Raw genomic sequence first — 14,310 nt, 5'->3', positions numbered from 1 at the left:
CTTTACATGCCAAGGCTTGATTCTCAAAACAATTATTAGGGGACTTCCCTGGTGGTCCAGTGGTTAAGAATCCGCCTTCCAATGCAGGGGACGCAGGTCCAATCCCTGGTTGGAGAACTAAGATCCCCGCATGCCACAGGGCAACTAAGCCCATGCGCCGCAACTACTGAGCCTGGGCACTCTGGAGACCGTGTACCACAACTAGAGAGAATCCCACGCGCCGCAACTAGAGAAGCCTGCATGCTGCAATGAAGAGCCTGCATGCCACAATGAATATCCCGTGTGCCACAACTAAGACCCAATGCAGCCAAATAAATAAATAAATATTTTTAAAAAACAGTATTAGGAGGTACTTATTATCACACCCCTTTTACAGATAAGAACTGAGGTGCAGAGAAGGGAAGCAACCTTGCTCAGTCAAGGGGATAGCAAATGGCAGTACTGGAATTAGAGTCCAACCTTTGGGGGAAAAGTCAGTTTTTTTTTTAACATAACATTTCAGAAACAGGCCCTCTGTGCAAAGTGACTGCCACTTAAAAGAGAATCAGAGGGAAAGAGTTACCAAGGGTGGACTATCAGGTAAATAAAACATGAGCCCCAATTTGACTCTGAGAGAAAAGCTTATATATTCGAGCCATTTTCTACCAGTACTTCATAAAATCAGCTTCCTGGATCCTCTGAAGCTGGTAGAAACACCACGACAGGTGATAGCCTATAAATGTAATAATCTTTAGATTACCAAATTAACAAGAGGAGAGAAAATATACACCAGAGAACCCTCAGCAAGAAGCAGCCCTAGTGTCTTTAGAGGAACAAATAAAGGTAAACACAGTCCCGCTTTGTAATTACATTATTAAATCTGTGGTTGGCAGTAGTACTATGCTACACCATCCAAATTTACATAAACATTTATAAGATACAATGAACTGAAATTGCTGAAAGACTATCTAAAAAGGAGAAATGGAAAATAGTAAAAGGATAATTTGAGGGTCATGAAAGAGTCTCATTTTATATTAATACTTATTTGGACATTTACATAAATGATTTAAGGGAAATACATTACATATAGTGATGTAAATATATCTACAGGAAAAGTAGATTATCTGATATCTGGTTGGTGAGCATGAATGATACCACAAAAGTAAAGTAAAAAAGACTTAATGCAGTTAGCAATATAGGCAACAACAAAATTTTAAAAATCAAATAAGTTCCAAAGTGGATTAATATATTTATTTGGGAACAAGAGTATACTACTATAGATTAGCCCTATCTTTAAAAAAAATCTTGAAACGTCCCCAAAAGGCCAAACCACAGGAACGCTGTGCACATCATGGGAGCTTTGTTTGCTTACAGAAGCACTGGACGAGGGAGCTTCCCTATTGCGTCTCAGAATTGCAAAACAAAAACAACTGACACAACAGATCAGACCTACATGTAAAGTGTCCTGGACTGCACAGTTACGCAACAATGGCAGAAACTGAGAACGCTGCAGGAGGCTAAAATAAACAGTGGGTAAAAAATGGGCAGCAAATGATGACAGATTTTGTGAATTATAACCATATGACAAAAAGAGAGGTCATTAAGATGTTAAATGATGCACAGAACAACCCTGTGCAAAGCAACAGTCTTTCTATAAAATGTTGATGAGAAAAGCCCACCTGGAATAGCTACAGTGGTAAAGGCAATACCAAAAATAAGTAAGTTAAATTGCTTTAAGGAAAGAGAAGAAAATATTAAAGCACTCCACGCACCTGTAAGATGCAGCTTTTTCCAGGGTCGCCCTTAGGTCACTCAGTATAAGATGGGAAAGAACATGGCACAGAAAACCCTAAGGCTGAAAGAAGCACTGAGCTATTTCTTGCAGTGTAGAGAAGATTTTCTTATATTTATCTAAACAAATTGCTTCAAAGGCAAAACGGTAAGTATGATCCTGCTGATCTCAACACATTCACTCCAGTATACTAAGGCAGCGGTAGAAATACCTCCAAATAAAGAAGGGATATCTTCATGAACTAAATAAAAAATGTTCCATGTGAATTACTTGCAGAGGGATATAGGGAGAGAATGAGAAAATACTAGAAAAATGGAAAGGAGAGACAGATTGATCTTTTTTGTTGTCCATTCCCCCCCCACCCCCAAGTCATGGAGCTCCAAAGTACATCTGCTTTAAGTCAGAGTTTATTAACAGCAGGTCCCCCAGTGGGAAAAGCCATTAGGTTCCTGCAGCAAAGACTCAGCTTTGTATGGGGTTATAAAATCGCATGAAGAGAGGCTTCCTTTCCACTTTTTTTCTAGAACATGAAATCTTCGCCTTCAGGAAAGTTTTTTTTCTTTTTTTTCTTTTTCGGTACGCGGGCCTCTCACCGTTGTGGCCTCTCCCATTGTGGAGCACAGGCTCCAGACGCGCAGGCCCAGCGGCCATTGTTCACGGGTCCAGCCGCTCCGCGGCATGTGGGATCCTCCCGGACTGGGGCACGAACCCACGTCCCTTGCATCAGCAGGCGGACTCCTAACCACTGCACCACCAGGGAAGCCCAGGAAAGTATTTTTTTATAGCTATGAATTGCTCAGAGGCCATACGAGTACCATTTAGTTAATCAAACTTTTACTTAGCACATATTTTGAGCCAAGTACCATACTAGCCTGTATATTAAAATTATCTAATGCTGCAAACATTTTCAAAACTAAATAAATTACCTAATGATACTGCCACCAAAATTTTTAGGTTAATTCAAAAACGTACCATTTCAGAAACAAAAATAGAGTTCTGCTTGACGTACCTAATTAGTGTGGAACGTCATTAGCTGTCTACTATTTGCCATCAACCTGCCTTAGTGTCTCCATCACTCTGCAAAGATGACAACTGGTGTACACTTTCAACCCAATCTTCCCAAGAACTCCTTCCTCAAAAATCAATGTTTCCCAAAGGGAAGCCAATCTGATTTGAGCCTTAGAACTCCTCCAACCTCCACAGTACTATTTTCAATCTACTGTTGTCCCAGAATACCAATTGGTATAATACAGAAGTAGTATAGGAGAAAACCATGTATCTACCATGTTTCTCTCTCTTTCAAGTCAACATAATCTCTTAATGCTCCTCTGAAAAATGTTAGACATAGCCTACAGTTAGATCCATATTTCCTCTCATGAAATGTTTAATGTCTTCTCTTATCTATTTATTTCTAGATGGCATATTGGTCCAACTGAGCAGATCAACTTACTAGTAGAGGTGTTTTGGTTTAGAGGTACAAAATCTTAGAACTACAAAAAACATAGGGATTCCTTATGTAACCCTAAAATCCAGAGAATTTGATTCATTTACCCAGTCATACAGTTAGTTAACAAAAAAATTCAAAATATAATCTAGGTCCACAAACTTCCAGTGGCCTTACCACCATCCCATTGTTCTTCATTAATGTCACCTATTGACAGTGATTCCTTGTCTTTCTTGGTCTAAAATATCCAATCTTAGCTAATTTCATAACTTATCCATTCTCAATGCCTGAGTCTAAAGTCTTCAAAGGCTAGAAATGTTCTAATGTAAATTAGGGTTGGACCAAATACTTTCATCATATTTACCTCTCATGGGAGATTTCATGGCTGCTTCTACCATTCCCACCAGAAGCTGGAGACTCTTGGGGTCCTGAGCCAGCCCAGATGCAAAGGCTGCCAGGGCATCGGCATGACGTCCAAGGTACTGGAGGGCAACACCCTGTCGGAAGTATGCCTGGAAATAAAGAAAAGATAATGCATGTTTTACTTATACACAGTGCTCCACCAAGGCTGATGAGGATTCTTGATTAGAACAACAGGTCAGCAGAACTAAACTTGAGGTGGTCCTGGTTCAAAAACCTAGTAAAGTGTTTATAATCAAATCTGATTTCTCTGAACATCATAAAATGTAAGCATACTTCTTTCAGACAAATTAACGTTTAAAACTTTCATTCTTTTCCCTTCTAGAACACATTGACTTTATCACATTCTTTGGTATTTATTCACATAGTACTTTTACTTTTTTTTTTGATGATCTTTAAAATCTTTTATCCCAACTTTAATAGCATAAGCTCCTCAAGGACAGGGGTTTGGAGATTTCTTTACATGTCACCAAAGTATCTGGTATAGCGCAAGACAAATGAGAGATATTCAAATTCCACTTATTTTATACTTCTCCTCATTAATTAAAGGGATAAATCAATATGTGATTAGTATTAAGATAACTGTAATGAGTAACACAACATGGTTACATTTTATGTGGTGTTTCAGACATAATATTTTAAAACTGTTATTAAAAATACATGTGCTTTGCTTAGAAACAGAATAAGATTGCTGTCCTTTGTATTGTTTAATTGGATTGGTTAAAAAAACTAGTATTATCAACTGTGAATATAAGGAAACAACCCTCCTTCCAGCTAATTGCAGAAAGGGCCAGAAAATTAATAAAATATTTAAACTTCAGAATGATCTTAAGAATGTGTAGTTTGTTTTTGAACACAGAGTAAAAACAAGTAAATGATCAATGTGTTACCAGTATTTAACCAGCAAAGGACCTTGTACCCGATTAAATAACACATAAAACTGACATATTATTAATGCATTCATGCTTGTACGACATCTGCTTCTAAAATACTTGGCCACCTATTTAGCTTAAATACTTTTACAATACTCTATGTTTGTAACACAAATGTAACTTTTTCAGTCCAGTATACTTTGCAATTGTAACAAATTGTATTCATGGAATATAAATGAAGTTTCAAACAACTCCTCAATTAATTTAATATATAATTTTATATTATGCACACATACAGAGTGAAAAAGAGCACCTTTCATGTATATAAAACATATTTACTTATTTCGTTTTTGTAACTAAACTTTGAGGTAATGTAAGATAGGCAATACTATTCAGTATTTCTATTAAGAAATAATCCATAAACAGAATGAATACTCAAATTATTATGAGCTATTCAGATTTCTATTAGTTTAAACTACTAGCAGCTGTTAAAACTCAGACTCCAGTAAGACAATAACCTGTAAATGAACTTTCATTACTAATTGATAAGATCACTTCCTTTCACTGGACTCAGCCACTTTTTAATCTTTAATGTCTTTATACACATTTTTCACCACCCTTTTCATTTCACATTTTAGGTGATTTCTATAATCCAAGAGGCAATATGTACCACATTCCAACTAAAATTAACTATAGTTTACATAATTCTATATTAAAGCTAAACTTAAAAAATGTATTTATATATATGTGTGTGTGTGTGTATACTCTGTAAACTGTAAACTCTATTATTTATGGAGAGAGACAAAATGTGTCTGTAGTAATGATTTCAGGTATATATTTTAAGAAACACAAAAATCTACTGTGGTAATCATTTCACAGTATATGTAAGTCAAATCATTATGCTGTACACCTGAAACTAATACAGTGTTGTAAGTCAATTAAATCTCAATAAAACTAGAAAAAACACAAAAATTTAAATTAGTCTCAATGAATTTTGATAATTCCTTGCCTGTTTAAAGCAAAGCATTATCGTTCATTACTTCACTGAGAAAATAATTGATTTTCCTATCTGCCAAATGAAATCACTGAAAAGTATGACATCCACTCCCCATGCATGTATCCACTCCCTAGTAGGTAGGCAAAGTTCAGCGTTAATGGCAAGTTATGGTGTCAAATACACTAAGGAGTTAAAGAAGGGCATGCAGGTTTTGTTTTCTTAGGACACTCATAAATTAGATGAAAAAAGGTATGACTGGATCATGCTACTCATAGTCTCGGCTTCCTTTCTCCAGAAGATTTTGAAAAGAGATATAGGTGAGAAGGCTCCAAGGTCTCCCTTGATCCTCCCTTATGTCCTTCCAGAATCTCCAGCCCAACTTTATACGATTTTCTCAGTTAAAAGCTTAGAGTTGCATTCTTGTCAAGATAGCATAATGAGTCAAGCTCTGACATATCCCTGTACCTAATTTACAAAGTGGGGCTCTCCCAACTTACTCTCATGCAATATTAATTGCATGTATGAATAGCTGTTGAATAAAAATTAGTTATCTATACTTCTGTGAGAGATATGCCACTATGGAGCTCAAGCTGATGATGATAAAACCTAGATTATGGGTTACTGTGATAGAATAAATCAGCACAGTGCCTGACATAGAGTAAATACTTAATAAAGTGAGCTATTTTGATTATTAGTTAATGAGAAAATAATCATAACAAGAAAACATAATTATAGACTAAGAGAATATAAGGAGAGTCTAATAAATATTGAAAATATTTCTTTATTCAATATAATATTATCCACTTCCTATCACTGCTTTATTCACTCCTCCCCCTTGCTCCATATAAGACTGCTGGCAACTGGGAAATTCACAGCTGTAAGGCTCCCAGACAAAATCTGAACCACCTGACTAAAAGAAATTGGTACTAACAGGTCTTGGGAGATGTAGCAGCCACCCAGAGGATTCTCCACCAGCCTCTTCCAAAGCAAAGGTCAAGAAGTGCTGAGTTTCACAGCTGTTTACTATAACTTCAAGAAGATTGATGTGACCTAATTTTTCTCTTACTATCACAGGTTTCATAGGAAGCAGCGTCATCTGAGAAAAGGGCAAATTTGGGTCGCTTAGGACTGAGGAGAGGCAGTATATGTGCAGCACACCAAGGAAAAGTGGGGCCTATGAAGAAACGTTGAACACTTGGTGCCCAGCCAACCTCAGATAACATACCCCCTGCCTCAGCACTCCCCACACATATACCCACATTCTGGTCACTGGTTATGTAGCAGATGGAGAAGGGGAGGCAATATGGACTGACTATTGAGAGCACCTAGACCCTGAGAACAATGGTTTTAACCTGAAGCTTTAGCCAAGAAGAAAGACTTAGGGTTAAGACTCTGCGCTTCCAATGCAAGGGGCACGGGTTCGATCCCTGGTTGGTGGAACTAAGATTCCACATGCCACGCAACTAAGATGCCACATGCCATGCAGGGCACCCAAAGGAAAAAAAAAAGACTTATAAGGAGCTAGTTAATACACTGGACTAAAGGGGGAATGCCTAGATTTTAAAGTGTTGCAGAGTCATTCATATATTTTTTGTTGTTCACTACAAAGAACTTTCAGTGATTATTCTACACATGCTACTTAATCTCACAAATAACAGAAATACAAGTAGGTTACAAGTATAAGTTTTCATTCCTTCCATCCTGCCTTCAATTAACATTCTCTAAAAATCTACAGTACCAGTCACTGTGATGTGTACCACAGGGCTTGTACCCTCAAGTGCTCACAGTCTAGAGGGGAAGAATATAAAAAGCTATAAATGTCTTGACTGCTACCTACAGTAACTGTTTACTAATAGTTAGGGTTTGTAACATTTTAGCAGGAATAAAAATGTAACTAATCACCAAAGTATTTATGCCCTTTTTTAAAACTGTTAGTATTTGGTCTTTAATAAGTAGACATTCTTCTCATCTCAGAGAGTTTGCTATAGACTAAATGTGTCCCTACAAAATTAATATGTTGAAACCTAATTCCCAGTGTGATGGTATTTGGAGGTAGGGCTTTTTGGAAGTGATTAGGTAATGAGAGTGGAGCCCTCATGAGTGGGATTAGTGCCCTTATAAAAGTGACCCCAGAGAGTTCCCTCTTCCCTTCTACCACATGAGAACAGGCACAGCAAGAAGACAGCCATCTATTAAACAGGAAGTGGGCCCTCACCAGACACCAAGTCTGCCACCACCTTGATCTTGGACTTCCCAGCCTCCAGAACTGTGAAAAATAAATGTTATTTAAGCCACCCAGCCTATGGTATTTTGTTATGGCAGTCCAAACAGACTACGACACGGTTAAAGTAAAAACACTCAAAGACTAAACATGGGAAACAGTAAGCCATTCACCCTTCAAGTACCCCTGGAAGCAATGAAGGACCTTTAAGTCTTTTCTTTCAACATTTTATTACTGGGTTCACAATTCTAAATCATCACTGAACCCAATAATAACCTAAACTTCCTACTCTCCCATGGCTCAAATGAGTAATGAGGTAAATTCCTATGCTCATAGGTACACATGTATATTTATAACATAAAATATAGAACAAATGTATATAATATGTAATGATATATAAAATTAAGGACTTCCTTGGTGGCACAGAGGTTAAGAAGCCGTCTGTCAATGCAGGGGACACGGGTTCCAGCCCTGGTCCAGGAAGATCCCACATGCCGTGGAGCAACTAAGCCTGTGCGCCACAACTACTGAGGCTGTGCTCTAGAGCCTGCGAGCCACAACTACTGAGCCTGCGAGCCACAACTACTGAAGCCTGCATGCCTAGAGCCCGTGCTCCGCAACAAGAGAAGCCACCACAATGAGAAGCCTGTGCACCGCAACAAAGAGTAGCCCCCGTTCGCCACAACTAGAGAAAGCTCACACACAGCAACAAAGACCCAAAGCAGCCAAAAATAAATTAACTTTTCAAAAAATTAAGTGTTTACTTATATGTACAATACAATCTATTACTTAGTTCAAGTGCTCCCAAATATTCTGCCTTTGATTTAATCTGTACTTTTAAATGTTATACTTTAATATTCCTAACCTGTCTTTCACTGTTTGAATTTGAAATTTTTTACATCTTCTGAAGAATATCTCTAACTATAACCTGCTAGCCAATCCAATCATACCACCTGCTACCACATCATCACCATCTTTGTCAACCATGTTTGTAAATTACATAACTATTTTACTGACTTTTCCTTTATTATTTTATTTAAAAATGAGTAGAGATTGGGAAAATAGAAATGCTGATTCTAGTTTTTAAAAAGCAGCAGCATTAATCTATAATTTAACCACAACTGGGTCAAAAATGAAAATGATTACAAGGTGCCAAAAGCAGAAAAGCTTTAACATCACTGGATGAACAAAGAACAGCTAACTATGCTCATTTTTTATGGAAAAGATAAAATTAAAGAACATATATATTAAAAAATGATTCTTAAAAGGAAAGGCATGACTTGAGATTTTATTTTTCAGTTCTCTAGGAATTAACGCTCCCCGCTCACTGAACATGTCAATCTCTTGTTTAAGATTTGTATATTTGATATTCCACATATTTGACTTTCATATACTTTTTCAGGAATGCATTATACAGGAAAATAAGACTGCTTGTATTACTTAAAACATATCCATTGTACAAGTAAAATGTAAATAAACACATATTACCCACTATAAAATTTATAACATATTACAAATTATATATTATGTCACATTAAAATATGACATATAAAAATGAAGGGACAGAACCCATGTCCTCAGTAGGTTTCCACTGTTTCGCATGAAATAGGCACCTATATGGATACATAAGCACAAATTATTTTTGTAATATATTTTGTTATATATGTTCATTTAGAACAAGGGAGAAATTAACAGAACTTTCTACAATGATGGAGCTGTTCTCTGTACTAATAACATTAGCCTCTGGCCAGCCACATGTGGCCACTGAGCACTTGAAATATGGCTAGTGTGACTAAGAAACTAAATTTTAAATTTCCTTTCATTTTAATTAATTAAATTTAAATAGCCACAACTGGCTAGTAGCTACTGTATTGGACAGTGCAGCTCTAGAGTTTGGTATTCCTTTAACAAACTTCCAAACACAAAGTGAAAGGGTATATACTAAACAAATAAAAATAACTACTACAAAAGCTTTGAACTGAAGCTATGTGACTTACTCCCAAGGCAGCTGTTGCAGAAGAGAAAGTACTCATAAGGCTGACATTAGAATCCTATCCCAGCTTTTTAGCTGTGTGCCTTTAGCCAAGGCACTTAACTTCACCCAAATTCATGTGTCATTTCCACTTACAGAGAGGATGATAAGGATGACCTCAAAGGGTTGTAACAATGATTGCTAACTGATATCACATATGATATATGAAGAGTGGGTACATTTTTAAAAGTTGAAGTGAATTTCTCACTATTCACTCTCAGTTTGGCATTTGCTATTTGATCAGGTGGCTCACCTGCTTTACCAGCTTGCAGAATAGAAATTACTTTTGGTGAAGTGGGTGAGGGGCTGACAAAAATTAGGCATAAAACAAAAATTAATGATTTTAATGATAACCTTCAGTCATTAAGGAAATAGTTAACATGTTTGGCAACTTCCGCTTCAAAAGCCTATAAAGTAGGTAATACGTTTAAGGGAAATTTTAAATCAAAATTGCTTTTAAAAATGTTTACACTTCTGAGGGCTTCCCTGGCAGTCCAGTGGTTAAGACTTCACCTTCCAATGCAGGGGGTGCGGGTTCGATCCCTGGTCGTGGAGCTAAGATCCCACATGCCTCAGGGCCAACGAAACCAAAACATAAAACAGAAGCAATATTGTAACAAATACAATAAAGACTTTAAATAATGGTCCACATGAAAAAAAATCTTTAAAAAAAATGTTTACACTTTTGGCATTGATTGGTAGGCTTCAATTATCTAGTAAATTTGTTATTTGGGAAAAACATCATATGCAGGTTAAATAAAGTCCTTTGGCCTAGGTGGAAAAGAAGAAAGAGGCGGCAAAAATAGATGACCAAAAATCTATCTGTAGAAACATGAAAAAGTCCTTCCTCTCAGAGACTTTACCCTGATCACTGATTATTAGAATTACTACAAGGTGTTCTGAGGCCCAAGCCTGACACCTATTTTAGAATTAGCAAGAGCCCAGTCTTATCATATCAGTCTTGCCACTATAAATTATCATAACTTTTAGTGCACAGATGTTTTATTTTCCAAAACCCTTTCTAGCTATCATTTGTTGAACCTCTACTCTGTTAGCTGTTTTCCATAGTTTACCACTGTTTTCCATAGTTTATCACTAACTGTTTTCCATAGTTTATCACTAACTGTTTTCCATAGTTTATCACTAACGCTCACAATATTCTGCAAGAAGTTCTTATGACAACTATTACACAAAAGAGGTGGTTGTGAAACTTGCCCCTGCTGCCAAAAACTCTTTCCACTATCCCACACTACCTCTTTGATAAAAGAATTAATGGTGTGCAATTAACCTCTAAATCAAGCTTTTTGTTTGGGAATTCTTATACTTGCAAAATTCAACCTATGGAGGCAGAAATGAAGGAAAATCAGAAATGACACAGAAAATTTATGAACGTGAATATTTAATCTCTATTCCATTCGCAACCGTTGATTGTAGAACAATTTTTAATGAATTGAATGGAAGGAAAATTCATTTCATTAACCTTTCATATAAATGTATTATTATTGAACTAAACAGACCACTGTACTTGCAACTCAGTTCGATGTTAATTAGATTACAAGCATGAGGCTTTAAATCAAAAAGAAACAAAAGGAGCCATCAGCAAGCTTCTCAGCCAACACTTGTTTGTTTGCTGGTTAAAATGGATTTTTACCTGCAATACAATTTGCTATGCTTCTTTTATTTTCTGACATTTTCAAGTGGATTTTCTTTTGCTTCTATTTGCTGACACTTTATATTAAAAATAAAAATAAATAAAACCTTGAGAATCAGCAAAGAACACATTCTTCATGTAGCAATGTTTTACCTGCTCAGCTGGGAGTAATCATTCCTATCTCTCCAGAAAACTATGCTTCTATTTTTTACTAGTCTGTCTTATCGTATGCTGAAAGTACATGCAAGAGATTGAAGGCTATTTTAGAAAACACCATTATTTAGTTTGCAACCCAGAGTCAGAGGCTCAAATGGCCTAAACGTAATGTTCTAACCAAATCTGCAGCTGTGAATTGTTTTTCTCTTCAACATGGCTTTTGGTACACTGAATATCAATTTCTAAAAGAAATCTGCTCTCAATCATAATTGTTTCATATCAACTTTTTTTCCCAAAATTAGTTTTAAACTAATTATATCAAAAGTGTTAAAGTAACAAGTTTATGGGAAAATCATATTTTGAAAAGAAACCAGAAATCTGATAAGCAGTTAAAGATGAAATGACAACCAGGAGTTAAATAACTAAGTAGGTGTCAATTTCTAGCACTGGAGGAATTCCCAGTGTTAAAGTTTATGTCAAATTATAAGATGTGTCTACCATCATCTGGAGTTTCCCTTTTAAACTTTAAAAGTAAACAATGAAAGAAGTTTGAAGTCCCCTAGAGTAATGGTTCTGAACTGCCCATATCTTGTGCCTTCACTCTATGGGTGTGGCATAGGAGGAGTGTAAAGTCATGCCAAGAAGAAAACCAGGGAATTTTCTGAACAATCGCCAAGAAATCACCTGGCTTCAGCATGAGTTCTGTGCCCATGCCCTACCAACCCTCCCTCTACCCCAGAACACAGAGCATGTGTGCCTTCACACATATAGACTGGTCCTGGGGAAAGTGCTAAAACCAGAAGCAAAATGGAAAAAAAAATGGTGGGCAGAGAGAATTACGAAAAACACTGACGCCAACAATGTGGGAATTAAAGGATTCACTAACTATTGAAAAAAACACTTGGTATCTCACCTATCATAATGTAACTCTACCCAAACCATGCAGAAGGTCAAAGTCATACAATAACATAACATATCTCTTGAAACGTCAAATCTATTTGAAGTTTCTGGGAGACAATCTTTTTAATTAATAAACTTTGTTTTTAGAGCAGTTCTAGATTCACCACAAAACTGAGTGAAAAGTACAGAGAACACCCATATAACCACTGTTCTGACACACGCATAACTTCCTGCACCACAGTGGTACTTTCTTATAATCAATGGAGAATTATTTTTATATGAAAATTATAGAAGAAAATAAAAGAGTTCACACAATTTTTAAAAACATAAATAAATACCCATCTCCGTTCCATCTATAGCCCCAATCCTTGGAATAGTACCTCTCTTCTGACTTTTTAGGTATTTGGGAAAGCAAAGTTTCAGAAGGGCTGCCTAAACCACTGATAGCCTTTATCTTTGTCAATTGCTAGCTCACACAAAGAGTCTCCAGAAAAGAATATGTATTGGGGAGACGGACATGACAGGATGACATGAGCAAGTGGTAAGAGCAGGGCTGAAAGGCAAGAATATATGCCCAAAAAAACTTACACAAATATTTCACACATGCTTTTCTAAACAATAAACTTCACAGTCTACCTCTTTCCCCTTCCTATATTAGGTAATCTTTCTACACTGGCACATGTGTTAAGGTGCCACACATCAAAATGAAAAACAAGAAAAAGGAAAATGTCTGCCCCTCAATACCTACCAGCACAAAAACATAACAATACACTTTATATCTTTTCAAAAGAGAAGGGGTTCCATTTCTAGGCAAGATAGAGTAAGCATCCAATCTCTCCCACTGAATACAACCACATCCTGGAAAGACTTCATGGAAGAGCTCTCTGTAAATGGCAGCAGATGAATTGAGGAAGGAGACCAGAATTCAAAGCAGTACCAAATCAGCAATGGGTTTTCTGTTGGTCTGTTTATTCTTCCCATCAGGTATCACCCATCTTGGATTCAAAAGCAGCTTAAAATGAGGAAGTACTAATTGGTGCAAACAGAAAGCTCTCCAAGTAAAGTCCTCTTCTTCTGGTCAGAGAAGCAAGAAAGAGAACTCCCAAGGGTCAGAAAGAGTGGAGAAATCCCATTTTTAAAATCCTCTTTCCATTCTTTCCCAGTCCACACCCCAGGCAAACCAACAGTGCCAAGGACAGTAACAGCAGTGGCTGCTGGGCAGGCATATAAAATTCTAAGGAAGAGGACCCTCATCACAGGAGCTGTGGTCCCCAGAGCTCAGGATGAGTCCTAATGCTTTTTTTTTTCTCTCTCTCTCTGCCCTCTCACTACTTGATGCCTCATAAAGACATGATTATAGGACATGCATGGCAGAGCAGGGAAACTAAAGCCCTAGTTTTGGCTAGAGGATGGGAAGGGAGGAGGGCAACCAGAGAGCTGGAAAGTGTTGGGGAATTTTTGAAAAGACATAGGAGGGAGCTTATGAGAGATCCCATAAAGAGGTGTTTGGATCTGACCTTAAATAGCATACCAAGGCTTTGGGAACTAAACTACAGAACAGACTACCACCTGGTTCTCAAACTGACCATTGGGTGGTACATACAAAAGAAAAGTCCCAGTAGAACTACAAAAACTCTGAAAACTTAACGGACTTTGGAACCAAAGTCCACAAAATATGGGCTGAGACTTATAGCCTGAATCTTAACCAGGTAAATTGTCTATTAAAACAAACTATATTCTTCTTAAAATGTAAACAAGATGCAATGAATAATACCAAAGCATTCAGGATATAAGCAAAATTACTTGGCCTATGAAGAACCAAAAAAATCTCTACTCACAAGGAAAT

General features: G+C 36.9%; 1 protein-coding gene across 1 annotated transcript in view; it reads right to left on the bottom strand.

The window, feature by feature from the left end:
* The window catches only part of TTC28 (tetratricopeptide repeat domain 28), a 576,727-nt gene that overhangs the window by 287,711 nt on the left and 274,706 nt on the right, over positions 1 to 14,310 (bottom strand). Inside the window, exon 4 of the mRNA XM_065889510.1 lies at positions 3,580 to 3,727. Within this exon, the coding sequence (XP_065745582.1) occupies positions 3,580 to 3,727 (148 nt within the window). The remainder of the gene's footprint in view (positions 1 to 3,579; positions 3,728 to 14,310) is intronic.

Source organism: Phocoena phocoena, chromosome 13 (assembly GCF_963924675.1).
Source record: "Phocoena phocoena chromosome 13, mPhoPho1.1, whole genome shotgun sequence".
NCBI lineage: Eukaryota > Metazoa > Chordata > Mammalia > Artiodactyla > Phocoenidae > Phocoena > Phocoena phocoena.
This window is presented reverse-complemented; position numbering and strand designations above follow the sequence as displayed.